The sequence below is a fragment of the Seriola aureovittata genome, chromosome 8 (genome assembly GCF_021018895.1).
Source record: "Seriola aureovittata isolate HTS-2021-v1 ecotype China chromosome 8, ASM2101889v1, whole genome shotgun sequence".
NCBI lineage: Eukaryota > Metazoa > Chordata > Actinopteri > Carangiformes > Carangidae > Seriola > Seriola aureovittata.
This window is the reverse complement of record NC_079371.1, coordinates 17,349,958-17,366,848: the sequence shown is the minus strand read 5'-3', so window position 1 is coordinate 17,366,848 and position 16,891 is coordinate 17,349,958. Positions and strand designations below refer to the sequence as shown.

At 41.2% G+C, this 16,891-nt stretch overlaps 1 protein-coding gene and 1 long non-coding RNA gene across 4 annotated transcripts in view; one reads left to right on the top strand and one right to left on the bottom strand.

The window, feature by feature from the left end:
• Nucleotides 1-16,891, top strand: part of LOC130173450 (uncharacterized) — a 39,971-nt gene that overhangs the window by 8,743 nt on the left and 14,337 nt on the right. The window lies entirely within an intron of this gene.
• On the bottom strand, nucleotides 760-11,671 carry LOC130173447 (alpha-1A adrenergic receptor-like). Its single transcript, XM_056382727.1, has 2 exons — nucleotides 9,265-11,671; nucleotides 760-1,998 (listed from the first exon to the last, which is right to left on the bottom strand). Exons 1-2 carry the CDS (start codon nucleotides 10,235-10,237, stop codon nucleotides 1,433-1,435), a joined length of 1,539 nt encoding a protein of 512 aa, XP_056238702.1. The 5' UTR covers nucleotides 10,238-11,671; the 3' UTR covers nucleotides 760-1,432.

Sequence of the window (16,891 nt, the reverse complement as noted above, 5' to 3'; positions counted from 1 at the left end):
CCACGGGTCACTGGGACAAATATAAAGTACAGTATTACACCTGTGTGAAGTGCTTATGACCAAGCTGAACATTTGACCCAGACTTGATTTGAACACCCAACCTTCTGAGCTGGAGTTATACACCCAACCGTAAGCCATAGAGTCTGTTTGAAAGTTGCCAAATTGTCAACAAATCCACCAACAAACCAAGCACTGGTGGTAAGGGTTACCTATACATCGCACCACAGACTCTGACACAGTACTTTTAACAGGTCCATGAATCTGCTCAGACCTTAACAACACTTTCGAAACATCTATTGCAAATCCAGTGTTAGGTTCATGAAAACTGAGGGTGCAGCGTTGTGTTTGTGATCAGTTGGGGGCATATATTATTCTAATTTAGTAAAGATATTATATCATGAAATAAGTAGACAGTGTGGACATTAAATGGATAGTTCCCAGACATCAACACACTCGGTAGGCTGCTGATGACCAAGCAAACCTTGACATGATTTGAACACACAAGCTTCTGATCTGGAGTCTCATGCACCATTGCACCAGAGAATCTGTTCAGGTCTTCCAGTTGGTCTGCTAAACCATTGACAAACTAAACACTGGTGGGAGGGGTTAAATTAATAATATTTAATTCTAATTGTTACACAAAACTATGTCCCATGTCTCCTTTAAATAAATAACTTCCAGTTCTTGGTCTTTTACCATTACTGACAATAACACCAATGATAATTTTTAGTGATGCGAGTTCTTTACACATCCAGAGAGTTCACATCCAATATTCTAAGTTTATTTGGGTATTAATCACATTTCTGATATCAATATTCAGCACTTTTTGAGCATCAAACATACAAATAAGATATCTGAGGATTGTGCGCACAGCAGACAAACCAGGTTATACTTTATTTCCACAACATACCATGAAGATATCAAGTGACTGCAACAGAAAGGTGATCATTTGTCTTATCACACATTTTACAGGAGTCAGATTTTTTGTCATGTTTAGTCTTTTTACAGGGCAGACATAGATTTTCAACTGAAAGGGTTGAAGGCAGGTGGTGCCGGATACTGAAATGATGTCCTTTTTCCTTTGAATTTCATTTTTGTTTAATCAAAATGCATGCACTGGTGCTTTTCCAGTCCCAACAGAGATTTTTGATTAGCTGTCTTCAAAGCCATACTGTCCATTGACAGAAACCTTCCTGTCTTTGTCAACCACAGATACAGTAAAATAGGACAAATTACCTGTGATACAGCAGCATAGTCAATACTTCACCTTACATTGACCACTAATGAGAATGACAATCCACTGACTGATGAATGATCATGGGACCATGTACAGTGAATGCAGTAAACCTGTGTGAAATCCTACATCCACACTCTGTAGGTGACTTCATCCCCATGAGGAATGAACAAGTCACAGCTCAGTAAGACTCAACAGTCACACCTTGTCCTCAGGCATGATGCTGTCTTTGTTGACCCCTCCCTTGTCTCTGTTCTTCCCAAAGGAGAAAGAGAAAATACCACTGGTAGTCTCCTCAGCTGGTTTCCCTCCTCTTACCTCCCCTCTCAGAGCTCTCTGCTGGTAGTCTGCAGGGCTGCCAGGCAGCAGATTAGGTGTGGAGGGAGTCGGGGTGGTTGCCCCCCAGATGTATAATGTTTCCCCCTCAGGGCAAGGTGGGAGACCCTTGCTCAGGTAGCTAGGGCTCGGACTGGCAGATGACGGCAGGGTACGCTGGCTGCCGTTCAAGCAGCTGGAGTTGTGATCCGCAGAGCCTTTGCGTGAGTTTCCAGAGGAGCTGAAGTTGGAAGAGCGGTAATTGTACGCGCTCCAACCAGGACGTTTACGCTGGTGACACTGGCATCTCAGGATGCGAATGAAGGCTAGCTTGAACTCACGATTGTAGCAGGGGTAGATGATGGGGTTCAGACAGCTGTTGAAGTATCCCAGCCAGAAGATCACTTTAAAGAGGAGATCAGGTGGGCGCAGGTTTGCATTAAAAGACCCTGGAGACAGCAGAATAGAGAGAGAAAATGGAAATATTTCATTCAGTCATTAGCATGCATTTGTTTAAATCTCAAGTTAAAGCTCAAGAGTCCAATGAGAAGATCAATACCACTGTTGTGTCTAGCATAGAGCTAAAGCCTGGAGATGACTATTTGATACTGGAAACTGAAACTACATAGATGATGTTTTTAATATGGACTGGTTTCATCATATCGGATGTCTGTTCTGCTTAATCAGTGTCAGTATCAGTGCATCCCTGCTACTAATACATTGACTGAGAGTATAATGTTAGGCTGTGTTGCTGTCTACTTTGCCCAGTAGGTGGCAGCATTGATTGAGAATAACATAGAGCCTACAGTCTGCAACTGTGGGCAGGCAGACAAAAAAGCAACAGAATAAAAGACCAGAGCAGATAGTTTGACACATTGTTTATCATTAAAGAAAGACCTTGTACTTAGGAGGATCTTCATAAGCAAATAAAGTGCTTCCTTTTCAAAAAGTATTGTTGCTGCCCTCTCACAGTTCTTTTAAAGCACTTTCATAACAACACCAAGAGAGTGGGATGACCCTAAATTCCATTTTAGATAAATACACTGTGGGAGAGATGCACTGCTTTGAGAAAAGCTTAGACATTTCAGATGAAATGAAATGGCAGCCATTTCTCTGAGAGACTATGAAGGTTATAGGCTACGTATCCAAAACAAGCTTTCCAGTTTTTGCACCTGCAGATAGTGTCAGGTAGTGTTGTTGGTGCAAAACAATTAGCCTATAGGTACATAGCTGAAGTTGTGTGTGCAAATGTGTGTATTAGTTAGATTCAGCAAGACTTTTTTTTCACAATTAGTGACAGTCCTAATGATGGAAATAACAACATTGCAAGATTTTGAAGCAGGTTTGTCTCGTATGCTAATGGGGGTATTTAGCATGCTCTCGCTAAATTGCATTAATCTACCCTTGCGGTGGTTCTTCTCCCACTGTGGCCAAGCTTAAATAGAGGAAGAATGTCTTACAAGCTAATGAGGTGAGGGGGGAAGCCTGAGGAAAAAACAGGGAATTAATAAGAACAGCAAATGTGAGAATAGTGTGAAAGAAAGAAAGACTGTGTGTTTGCATGAGCCGGCAGATGTGATGATTTACACCAACCCGCATTCTTAAATTAATATCAGATTCCTGGAGAGACTGGGGATGCACTATAATCTCAGGATTTCAAGTTTGAAATTACCTCTGCTAAGATATTATAGGCAGAAAGACACCTCAGCTGGCTTCTTCACGAATATCAAATCACCAGCTTTATCAATTATTTTAAGCGGTACATGATACCTTATATTATACATAGCCTTGGTGTGAAATGTTGCAGGCAGAGGGAGTCACTTCCATTCTATTCCTTGAAAATAATCAAAAACATCCCACACTTTTTCAGTTTGATGCTACAAACTGTCCGCATACCTGCAACTATGGAAAGATGACATCACAGTGGCTCTATGGAAAACCATTCAGGATTCGGAGAAAACACATTCGCACGCAACGACACACACGCAGACACACGCACACACACACGAATACAGTAGTCCAGTCATTTGGTTAACCTGAATTAAAGTTTTTTGAAGAAATATCACCTCCAACTTTCATGTAACTCAGTGTCTCATAAATGACAGCAATACAGCTGTGTGTGTGTGTGTGTGTGTGTGTGTGTGTGTGTGTGTGTGTGTGTGTGCGTGCGTGCGTGCGTGCGCGCACTCTGGCTGCGAGCCTGTGAGATGAAACTAGAGAATGCTGTCTGAATGTGTCTTGGCCTCCTGTACTGTAGATGAATGGGCCTCTTCTTAGAGGCTGGTATTTTCACATGCTATTTTCACTTCTGAACAGCCACTTTAATGCGATTACATAACTGTGTGAGTTATGCCTGTGATTGGGATACAGAGTAGTGGGTGGTAAAATTTGGTCATTCTTTAATTTCTCTTTGTCTCTCTGTCCATCACCTTTTGTCTGTCTGTCTTTCTTTGTTAGTAACTGGTTGGAAATAATGATAACTTCCTGCACTACAAGTCCAATATATTCTTCTGATCAAACTGATCACAAACAAAAAACAAACCATTGAAACAAAGAGGCTGAATTAACCATCAAGCGTTTTGTATTTTTACCTGATAAATATATATAATGATAATGCTGTGTGACGTTGGGATACCAAGATCCCAAGTTCTGCTTCTTTAAACATCAATGAATATTTCTTTGCTGTGTGCTGCAAGGCTGGAACATTAACTATTAACATTAACATAACAATTATTTTCAATAGTAAGATTCATTTGTTGATTATTCTGTCAATTAAAATGTTAAAAAATAGTGAAAAATGCCCATCAAAATTAGCCCTAAATTATCCAACAAGCAGTCAAAAACCCAACATTTCTTTTTTTTCTACAATTATGTAAAACAGAGAAAGGTACCAAAACTAGAGAATATTTGTCATTTTTGCTGTAATCATTTCAGCTCTGCTTTGTGCCATGACAAATTTATAAGTAATCTATCTTTTTATTCACATAACAGACTGTTGTTATTAGTCTTTCCAAGTGAGGAAATCTTGTGTAGGACAGAACTTACTGGCTCTCTCACAGTGAAGTCTCCTTGTTTAGTCAGGAGATGAGGGGCCTAAGAAACAAGACTTAGTAACAAACAAAACCTAGTATATGGATGGTTGAAAACTTTAGTGGAACTGCTGTAAACAACTGACGTCATCATGTCCTATTTGCATTCAGCTTAGTGTCGGGCAGTTTCAGACCTTTATCTGTTTGCTTCTCTCTGTGAATTCTCATTCTAGGTTTTTTTTATTTTCTGTTGTCAGACATTCGAACAAGTTTTAAATAGTGATTGAAACACGGCCCATTAAGACTACATGTTAACTTTCCAGCCATTTACAAGCTGCTGCTCCCCTGCTAAAATCCTGATTTTATAACCATCAACCATAACCATGACAAAATCATTAAACACACAAATTAAAGACAAAGACTGTGCCGTGATTTTGGCTGTATGTACTTGTAAAATGATCAGTAAGAGAGAAGTTAGAAGCAACTGAATTTCTTTGTTATTTTGTCTCTCACACAGCGCACATGTTCATGTTTATATGTTTAAATTCGGAGTGAACTTGTTCCATTTTTGTCCTTTGAAGAGTGTTTATGTTGAAAGGCTATAGTATAAACGGCAGAGGATGCAAGAAGCTTAGCTGTAAGACAATAGATAACCGTGGGAGGGTTATTGTTGGTGGTCTCACTGCTTCTGCTCAGAGAAATGTTTGCACCTCCTTCCTCAGGACAGGCACATGCACCCACATCTCACTATGGAACACAGGAACATCTTAACAAAACAAGGCATCCTGTTATTCTCGCTAATCGGAAGAAGTGATGCCTATTCTGTGCCATGAAGAACACACACACACGCACAAACAATTTGCTCTCCAAAAACTCACACATCCCATTTCATAACACACCCATAAATATGATTACTATGTCTTGATCTAAAAGGACAGAAGTGTTATTGGCCTCGCAGATTGCTTTCAATGAAACCATAGCATGAAGCTATTTTTGGAAAATTGGTTTGACATCCCAGGGACCCTTGTGGTCACCCCCGCTGCCCCGTGGCCCCTCCAGCTCAGCTCTGCCACTTCCTTTCTTCTCCATCGCTTTGACACTTAGCACTCTCATTATTCTTCCCCTTCAAAAACCATTTCAATTACCCCCAGAGCACAAGGGCCGGCCAAGCTCAATGTAACAAAGAAAGCAAATGCGCCATACACATACATGTGTGAGATGCGCAGATGCACACAGACACAGTATGTCTTTCAAAACCACATATAGTGTACATGGAAACAATTGCTTAACACCTCCAAGTGTTGTGTTCTCTCACATTTGAGCACACTGCTTGCACCAGTTGCTAAATGGGAGCCCTTCACAGGACATTAGTGCCTGCGCTGCGTGTTAAAGAGCTGCAGGAAAATGCGTGCATTGAAATAACACGTGTATCCCCCCGAGGACTAATGATTTCTCTTCGGCTGAGTTGGGAGATGAGAACAAAAGAAAACAGCTCATTCAAACACCTACATGAAGACAAATTCTTCCACTGAATCTGCAGTGGTCTCCATGTTTCTCCATACAGAGCCAAACACTGACTGCTTCCACTGCGCCTGTCCTTGTCTTACATGATAGTTAACAACGAAAGTATTTTGAGTTAAGGACTCTTTGTAAGGAAAGACAAGAAAAATTATCTGATGATGTTACTTTAAGTTTTCGAAAATTGCAGTGAGTATTTTTCACTATTTTCTGATTTAATAGTCGTTTTATAGACCAAGCGATTCATTGTGTAATCGAGAAAACAATTAACACCCAATTGTGTGTGTGTTTTTGGAAGAGTAAAATCCAACACTGTGTACAGTGGCTGAGAAACACCTGGTAACAGTTTCAGGGATACCTATATTGGTATAAAAAAAAAAAATAATAATAATAATAATAATAATAATATATTTTATTTATAGGCAGACTAGGAAACCTTACAACACACAAAAATAAGTAAAATAGCAACAGACAGTAGGTATAAAAGGTGTTTCAAAATATTTCATGTTTGACATTTTTGTCATCTACAGTATTTTGGTGTATTTTTTGTATCCCACACTACTGCTCAACATACTGTTTTAATCAGTGAGACCTACTTGTGACACAGTGCAGTTTGAGAGGTTAATAAGAGTGTCAATGAAAAGAAAGAACATGGTCCTCGGTTGCTTTGATTGGCTGGAAGGTTTGGCTTCTTAAAAGGCCTTATTTGGTCAATGTCTGTACTAGTCGCTGATTATTACTGTAATTAAGTTTTTATAGTGTCATTTTTTTTCAAGAATTTGTTCTGAAATAACTTAAACTTTAGATATGTCACTCGTACTGACAAACAAGCCAAGTTAGACAGCGCTCAGTGAGTGTGTGTGTGAAATTTTGGGCTGCTTTTTCTCCAAGGAAGCTTGCCTGGAATAACACTAACTTAAAAACTTTGATGTCGTGTTTATAGTGCTGGAGTCTGTATACCTTACTTTGCTCCAAGTTAAAGGCGTAAAAGGAGACACGATAATTCACAACCTGGAAAAGAATGACCCAAACTGTGGGAGTGGTGGCCACATGCTTGCCATTTATGTACAAAAACAAAAACAAGGTATTTACAGGATCTTAATCAGATTTGGTGAGGTGGATGATTGTGGAGGAGCCAGTTCACATATTTCTTTAAGCTTCATAACTTGGAGTCAGAGGTCAGAGTGACCCTTGCTGGGATCATCTAGTGGTGACAGAGTAGAGAGAGAAGCAGCTGCAGCCACACTGACACGATACATGAACATACTAACATACATTCACGCAGTTAAAGACATAAATATGTGCCATCCGCTGCCACCAGCGCTCGCACACCGCGCCAAGCAGAAACTCCCACATACATTATATATTAGTGACAGTATCCAGAGGAAGTAGCAGGGTAATAACAAGTGTGAGACAGGAAATCCCACTCTGTGGGTGGAGGCTAATGAATACTAAGGGAGTAAAATTAGGCGGGTGCCACTGCCCTATCAGACTTGTAGTATTTAAGTTCAGACGTGATTCACACCAGTGAGCAGGGCCCCAAACTCACAGTGAGAAACAGCAATGTTTCCCCACAAATCCCCATTCGGAAGCAGAAGAGGCTTTAGAGTTGGAGAAGAGAGCGGTTTCATTGTCCTGCTTTGACTTAGTGGAGGTATAGTGGTGGCATTATGTGGAATTCCCCGTCAGACGACCGTTAAACATGTTTGTATGCTTTTCTTTCATGTGCCTCTGAGGCCAGTTGTAAGGTTGCACTGGTGCTTTGTCACAATGTATCAGTATGCTGCACCAGAGATTCTGCAGAGAAACGCACCCTCGGGAGGTTTCTTGGCAGTTTGTTGATTAGTGTTACATAAACAGACCCCCTCTGAACCCCCTCCCCCAACTCTGCTCTCCGAAGTCTCTGTAAATCTGGACTTTGGAAAATTGCATTTGTTACGTGCTTTTGGTATCTCACTGACAATACCTCAAGGCAAATAATCCCTGCTATGTGACACTGCATAGTGATCCTGCCCCAGGTACTGATGTGAGTGTGTCCATGTGAGGATGTGATGAGCTTTAGCTTAAAGCCAGGGGCATAAACACATTTCCCATGTGACCACCGTAAATACATGCACACGCAGGGACAAACACACGCTCACATTAATTTACAGTCACAGCCCAAAGTGCCACATGGGATCCTGGCAATCAGGGAATCAGGCAAACCATGATCTGAAACACGGCAGCCATGCTTGTAGTTCAGACTCTGCACAGTGAGCCCTTTTGCCCAAACTTCATCTAATGTTTTCTTAACCTGCCCACTACAACACAGCACGACATGTGCATTTCACCACAGAATATATTGTTACATTTCCTCTACAGTTTTTTAAACGGCCATGTCAGTTGGGTGTTGAATGCTTGCCAGCCTCAGTGGCATCAGGGAGCCTGGACAGGCCCCACGGGCCTCTGACTTAACTGACCAGAGCAGAGGGAGGCCACATATTCTCCACTTGACACACACAAGGAGTGTACTTGTTATATCAAGAGAGATTAGCTGAGTCCCAGGGAATAATGCAAAGATAACACTGATAATGTTTGGATAAGCTTGTGAAGAATTCCTCCTCAGACTCCTAAAAACATGTTTTTATCCCTTATAATGGGCCCAGAACTTAAAGACTTCGAAGTTAGTATCGCTTTGGGTTTACCCAGTAAATGGCGCAGAACTGTCTCTATGATAAAAATATGATGCAAACTAACTTAATTTCACATACAGTGACTGTGAATTCAGAGAAATAATATAGCTCCACTCCTACTGCGTAATATAGATTAAATGCGGCAATAATATATGAGTGATGTTATTTTTTATTCCTGCTGTATGAAATGACCACTCCAGTATATCAAAGCCCACTCATAGGTTTGGTGGCAATTCAAGGTAGAAAATGCCACCCAGGAGACTCCCACTGCCAGCTCTAGATATGATTTACAAGGCCTGCAGCAGGCTCTAACAGCCACCGTTTAACTTCAGACATTTAGGTGACTGTAATATCCTTTCTGCAAGTCTCATTAACTAATTGAATATTATGAGGTTTTTTAATTGGAGTGTGCTGTGCAGGAAAGAGGTGTGGGTTGTATTTTTGTATATGACAACAGTGTAACAGAGCACGGAATGAACTGACCTACTGAACCTACCTATTGGTAAGGCGAGAAAGAAGGGCAGCCAACAAAGCGTAAACATGCCGACCACAACTCCCAAAGTTTTAGCTGCTTTCTTCTCCCGGGAGAATTTCAGAAGTTTCACCGTGAGGGAACTTCTCGCTTGGTGCGCGCGGCCCTTGCCCGTGCCTGAACTGGCGGACTCCTCCTGCACCTGAGAACCCTTGTGGATCCTGAGGGTCAGCTCGCTGGAGTTCATCCTCTCGCGCATCACACCTGCCTCCAGGTTCTTAGTGGTTCGTTTGGCGACTATGTACACGCGGCAGTACATGGCCAGTATAACGACAAGAGGGATGTAAAAGGAGCCGAGGGACGAGAAGAGCGCGTAAAACGGCTCCTCGGTGATGGGGCACTCCGTGTCGTCCGGCGACGGCGGCTGCTTCCACCCGAACAGAGGACCGATGGAGATGACCACCGACAGCACCCACACCCCGAGCATGGCCAGCAGAGCCCGCTTCTCCGTCACGATGCCCGGGTACTGCAGCGGGTGGCTCACTCCGATGTAGCGGTCGATGGATATTACGCACAGACTCATGATGGACGCGGTGCAGCACAGCACGTCCACCGCTGCCCAGATGTCACAGAAGATCCTTCCGAATACCCAGTAGTCTAGGATCTCCAGAGTGGCGGACACCGGCAGCACCGTGGTGCCCAGCAGCAGGTCAGCGATGGCCAGGTTGATGATGAAGTAGTTCGTCGGGGTCCGCAGGTGCCTGTTGCACACAACGGACAGGATGACGAGAATGTTGCCCGCGATGGCGAACACGATGAAAACCCCCAGCACCAAGCCGAGCGGGATGGCTCGGGTGAGGTCCACCTCGCTGTGCTCCGTGTGGTTTCCCCTGGAGCTGTTGGTGAAGTTGACCTGGGAAGATGCACCCGGAGTCCCGTCGAGTTCCGAGGAACCATTTTTCCAAAATTTCGTGACATTGTCAGTGCTCAGACTCATTTTGACTCAAGAGGTCCTCCATAGCAGGCTTCAGATGACGTGTGACTGCAACTCACGAAAGAGCTTTACCAAACACAAATAAACTTCGTCTACATGGCCCAAGTCTGCATGGTTTAACCGCGCGTTTGCAGTTTCGTTTCCAAATCGGTGCTGAGATGCTTTATCAGAGAAAAGCGTTCACTGAGCAGCCGAACAGTCCCCATGCAGTCCTCCCTCCACTCTCCTGAGGGCTCAGTGGAGAAGTGAGGGGGGCAGCAGTTATCCCCTGCCTCCTCTCCACCACACACAGCTCTGCCATACATTGACCAAACATACCTAAACGCCAGTCTGTGAAGAGCACATGACGCGTCATTACACGAAGAGCCCAGACTCCACAGAAAATCCATAAAATATGTTTGTGTCATTTTACACAACTTTCCGGGATTAGGTGGAAAATTGCGCGTTTTGGGAGAAGCGCCTCTTTGGTGAATTGTATTTGCTTGTCCTCGCTGTGGGAGGGTGCTTAACTGGACAATTCTGTGCTAAATAAGAGACTTTTGTGCCAAAAGCACCTTAACTTTGTTGTTGGTTTTTAGTTTGAGGTTCCTAAAAGGGGCAACATGCTTTAATGGCAGTGGAAAAAATATATATTTAATACAAAAACTTTGATTCAAGGTATGCTTCATTTTCCAGTGTAAATAACCTTTGAAATAAGATCTACTCCGTTTCGTCTCTGAGTGGTCCCTGAAAATATTTAACAGTATAAATAATATGTTCAGGCAGGCAGCTTAAAAGGTTAAGCCAAAAAGGTCAAATTGATTAAGGTTAAAAGCAGGTAACACAATCACGTACAGTCCCCTCTCAGGTATTTCTGGTGGAATAGATTCCTATTTTGGTAAAGCGCAGGAGTTCCTCAAAGTAATCTCATTTTGGATGTGAGCTCAGTTAGTGAGGAGAGACTGATTTATTGGGCTGAGTTCAGACACATCCACATTCCTAAAACTGTGGTTCCTCCTGTTTAAGAGCCTTTTGGCTTCTCGTGATGTAACATTGATGGAGGACAAATGCAAGTAAAAAACATCCTGTGATAGTCTGTCAGAGAATTACAACTTTTATGAGTCATGTAGAAACAAAGAACACATTCCTTTTTATAAGCAGTCTCCAAAGCTCTTTGAAGGTGGATTTTATTCACCCACTAGATTGCGCTTTTGAGATTTATTCCCCTCCAGGCTTTTTCATTTGTTATCCTTCCATGTTTGTTGGAAACATAATGAATTCTTGATCTACATTCACCTGATTGTCTTTTGCCCTGGAATGTTTTTAGCTTCAGGTTATCTTTTGAACCAACTTATCATGAAGGTCTGTGATGTTGTTAAAATTTGAATTAGCGTATTTGACATCAGAATACCTTGTGTGTTTATTCTGAATGTTAATAAATAAATGAATAAATAAATAAATGAATAAATACATAGCCACTCTATGAAGACAATCATATTGGTTGAAAAGATGATACTTTTTTCACACTTTTTAATTTTTTTTTTATCAAACCAAAACCTCAGTCTTTACTTTGTATCTCTTATTAAGCCTTAACCTTTTTATTCTTTCAGGTCACAACAATCACTTATACAGTATATGTTTACTGTAATCTATGGTGTGTAGAAGTTGACAAACACTTTCTAAAAAATTATGCAGTAACTAAATGTGCTGCTCTTTCAGATGTGTTTGTTGTTGATGTACCTAATAAAAGTAGCATTTTTCATAAACATTTAACAGCACAGCAGCAAAACTGTAAATTGACCGCTCCTGCATATTCATGAGACTTAACAGCATCCATCTGCACAGAAACTCAAAGAAAAGTCAAGAACAAAGGGGAAAGTAAAAGCACTTAATGGTTTTGGACGATTTGAATCGACAAAATGGATTCTAAGTAAAACAGTCGCAGACAGATTTATTTTGCTTATTCTAAGGATTCCTGTAAAAATGATTGGCTCATCTTAAGAGGTCGATTCTTAAATTCTGAAATAAGTAAATAAATAAACAATGTGAATCTAACAAAAAGTTCACTTAAACATGAATAGAGAGTGAATTTAAATGGACTTCTCTTCATATCGTGTTCACTTTCTTCTCATCTATGTCCTTCCCTTAAGTTTCTAAATGTTTTTCAGCGCAGTACCTCTTCGTGACTTGTTTTTTTGTGCGTGTTTTATCTCGGTGCTGATGTTGTAACCATGAGAGTTTAGATAGATTGTGTTATTACTTGAATGTTCAGAAATCCTCCAAACGGATGCCAGTAAAGTTCTAGTAGATCCTCCTGTAGTCAGGTCCTGGTAAACATGGTTTTAATCATGAGTTTCATTTTGCATCATTTTGTTTATTAACTGTAAGAAAAGCCATGAAGCTCATCCCCCTGCAGTGTGAACACTAGTGAACCAGTCGTATTTAAACCGCCTCATCACCATTTCACTGTCGCCAAAAGATCTTTGAAGGTCAGCTTAAAACATCAGAGTGAATTGAACAACTCAACCAACCAGAATGAATAAATGTAAGATTCATACATGCACCTTTAGGTTCTTCAGAGCTCGGTAAGACCACCAGCTGTAAATCAATAACCCCCTAAAATTTTACAGTGTGGGCCGCATTCCTTCAGAGTGGATTAAGCATTAGACGCCCACGCTGTCTCTCAGTCCTTCAACAGGCACCAGAGGACTCAGGTATTATGAACATCTTTCCTAGATGATGCATCACCTGGAATTATGTAAGTTCATATCGAAGTCCCGATTTTAGTGCTGGGATAAAGTACATTTCACTGCCCATTTCACTTGATTGAATACACTGGGCATTCAAATAACATAAAAGCTCCTGCTGCTCAGCGTGCTGCCAAGTGCTCCCGGTGAGACAAAAGCTTCATATCTTTCACTGGAAATTCGACTTGAACAGGAGCGTCCTCCGTCTCTCTGTGTGCTTCAGTGCTGGGGATTTGCTTTAAGTTCAAGAGGATCAACTTTTCTTCTCGGCCGGGCAAACGATATAAATCTTGAATTACATAAGACATGGAGCAAAGTGATTTCTTTTTAAAGACATAGCTCAGCTTTGCAGAGTCATTTGTCATTATTTTAATCCATTTAACATAAATCTGAGATTAAGAAAGAAGTTGTTTTTTCTAGACTGTAGATAAAGACATTTCCACATTTAGAGTATTTTGTTTTGTAAAGCCAAAGATTTATTCAGTCTTTGTACAATTCAGTTTTAAACAGTATTTTAAGATTTGTTTATCAAACTGGAAAAGAGGGAGGAGGTTTTGTTTCTGTCAGACATGTATTTAAAACATGGTTTAAAACTATGGTTCATTTTGTTTCATTTGGCCGGTTTCCAGATCTTCTGCATTAAACTGTCTGGGTTAAATGTTTTTCCTGCTGTGAAGAGTTAAGAGGTGAGAGGTTAGAGTCTCCCTTTGACCTTGTGCTCCTGTTTAAGGCCCATAGTCTCAGACTGGTTTGGTCACGGCAGTGCTCTGCCCATTGTTATCATATGCTCAGCATCATTCGGTTCAACAAGAGAGACTAATTCATTTATCTGAACATACAGGCCTGAATTAGGAGCAGAGTGGTAAACGGTGGTAAACTGTGCAGAATAAGTGTTTTAACCGAGCTATATGATGGGTTTGCTGCTTGTCAGGTCTTTAGCAGATGAGGAAAAATCAGTGTTGTATTCAGATCCTTAGATTAAGTAAAAGCAAAATGTATCAAAATAAAAGTACTCTATTAATCCATGAGTAGCATTTTATTATTGTAGATGGTTGAAGAGGAGTTACTTTTAACCAAGTTATGTACTGTTCTGTAGTTTCGTTCAGCCTTTTCCAAAGGGTCACAAGATAAATCTGAGAGGTTGTGAAATGATTAATGGGGGAGAAAAGAAGCCAAAATAAAGTTCTGTTACACAAACTTGTATTCATATTTTAGACTTTTCTCTAATCTTTGCCTCCTGGTGAAATAATGTCACCCATTTGAGCAACGAACAGTTATTTTAATCAAACCATCTGAGAAGTTTCTCTCCATGGTTGAACTGCTTACAACTCGTAGACATCTGAAGTATGAAGTGAGTTCAGAACCACTGGTTTAACCTTACAATGTGTTTTACTTTATGAGCTGGTCATGTGTTAAGTAGCATAAAATACAATTACTCAAAGTACGAGTACCTCCACACTGTACTTAAGTGCAGTACTTGAGTAAATGTATTTAGTTCATTCAAATCACTGTAACATTTTTTTTTTTTGGAATGGATAACTCAGATCAAATATCTGAGACATACAATCACCTTCCATTGGCTTTTGACCTGATTGGCAGTGACTCTGACAACAGGTCCTGCACCTCTGAAACACATAAGCAGTTCACAGTCAGTATCTACATTACATAAACCTTCTCATTTTAGGGTGAAACTCCTAAAAGTAGTTCTGATGTTTTTATCCCATCAATAGGCAGAGAGATGCCAGCTGGTGGTGAAGCCCACACAAACCCAATCTATAGCGGCCCACCTGGATGAGTGGGCTCCTACTGCCTGGTCGTGCAGTCTCTCCCACACCATATATGGACGATGTTGTGTAATATGCTGAGACCCAGAAAATAGTTTTTTGTTGTATAACTGTTTTTTGGGATTGGTAATATGATTTTGGAACGACCATAAATAGACTCAAAGAGCCAAGATACAAAGATAGAGAACACGATTAGCTCTTCCAGGTTTGTTACTCTTGATATGTTCAGGCACTTGTCTTGGAGAGAATAACAGGATACATTGCATCATGCTGTACCACAAAAGGTTTTAGGCTTGCACATTTTGTATCCATCACTCAGAGGAAGCTTAATTTTCAGCAAGTTCAGAGTAATGTCTGTAAAAATAACCCTATGCGTGTACCTGCAATTATGTAAGAGAACAAATCTGTCACCAGCAAGGTGAATAATGCCTTTGTTGCAGCAGTCCCATGGACCTTTTAACATTCTCTAAAACACCAGTATAATGGTGAGAAACATATGTAGGGAACCAGCTGGGCTTTACATTTTGGTAAGCTTCCTCTTGATTTAGGCCTGAAAACAAAAGCCCTGAAAGCAATCTTGACATTTAAACAGTTTAAACTGTACTGCTCTTCATGAGCGTCATCTGGATTCTCATCTTCAGGGCTGGTGTGTTAAGTATCGGAGATTTTGACTTGCATATTATATGTAGTATTGAGTGGAGAACGCATGAGGCAGAGAAAATGAGAAAAACAGAGGGAAAAACAGACAAGAGAGAGAAGAGCTAAAAGACAGTGATTTCAGGAAATCCCCATTAGATGAAGGCATTAGCACACTCTCTCCCTCAGTCAGCATCGCACACGCCATCTGTCTCCTTAACTGACCGAGGACCAGGTGATCTGTCAGACAGAGACCAGCCTCCTCCCGGATGACCTCGGCTCAAGCTCTGGTTTCACCCGCCCCGCTGGTATTCCTGCTCACCTCCCTGGTTAATGGGCGAACCAAAAGAGGGAGAGGGAGTGGTATCTTTGAAGCATGACTTCATGATTGTGCCAAGCTGGGAGTTGGGTTGGAACTAATGATAAGCTTTGCTGTGGTTTGTTTTAACTAGTTGTGGCCACAGGACCGTCGGTTGGAAGTTAAAGCAGATATTTTGTGAAAAGTAATTCCCCTTAAAGTTGCACTAATCAGTGTGTTTATATTGACAATAGATGGAAAGATGACATGTAACGTGAGAAGGGTAGCTTGTAGCGAATTATTAGTCAACTCTGCAGTTCTCCTCGGCTCTATGCAGCTGTTTAGTGTCTTTATAAGCTTTTCCAGCACTTGCTTTTTCTCTGATAATCCCACTGTGAGCTACCTGCCAAGCACTAAACGGCAGACAGACAATGTTAGCGAATAGCTGGTGAGCATATTGAGAGATTAGCAGCTAAAGAGCCTGATATTTCCCTCAGGAGATGGTAGAGACCAAAGAAAGAGCTAAAAAGAGAGGGAATATAGGACTTACATTCATTAGGTGACCACACAACTCCAACCTAAGGCTAGTGTGGCTCTGTGTCTGGTGGAAGTGTAAATAAACCACTGTTTGTTAAATAATTGACATTTTAGCTTTATGATGTGATAACAGCTTGGTGTTATTTTTACAGTTTGTTCTGGCTCCAAGTGGCCAAAACATCATTTAATGATTGCAACTAATTGCCATCATAATTTTGTTTTCGTAATTTGATAAAGCGCAGGTCACTGAAAGAATAATATTCCCCTGAGTCCTTAAATGCCTGACACTCCCTTGGAAAAACAAGGGAGGACCCATCTGGTCTCTTCAAAGGAGCACAGGATTCATACTTCAACTCATGAATGTGAGAGACATGGCCACCTGGTAGCACATTTCCCAGTAACCACAAAGCAGGAACCAGACCCAGGCCAGCAGAAGCTGACTTTATAATTTTGTTTCCCTGACAACAGACATCTGGGGCTCCTGCTGAATTTTTCTTGTTTGGGATAACATGAAATATTTTGGACAAGAAATCCACATATCGGTCCACGTCTCCAAAGAATTGCCACTGAAAATGGGAAGTGAAGTTAAACTGTCCTTTGGGACCATGCTGGGAATGAATCTGACGGGCAGTGACGGGCAAATTCAACATTTCTGAAAATGATTCAGAAAAACTGC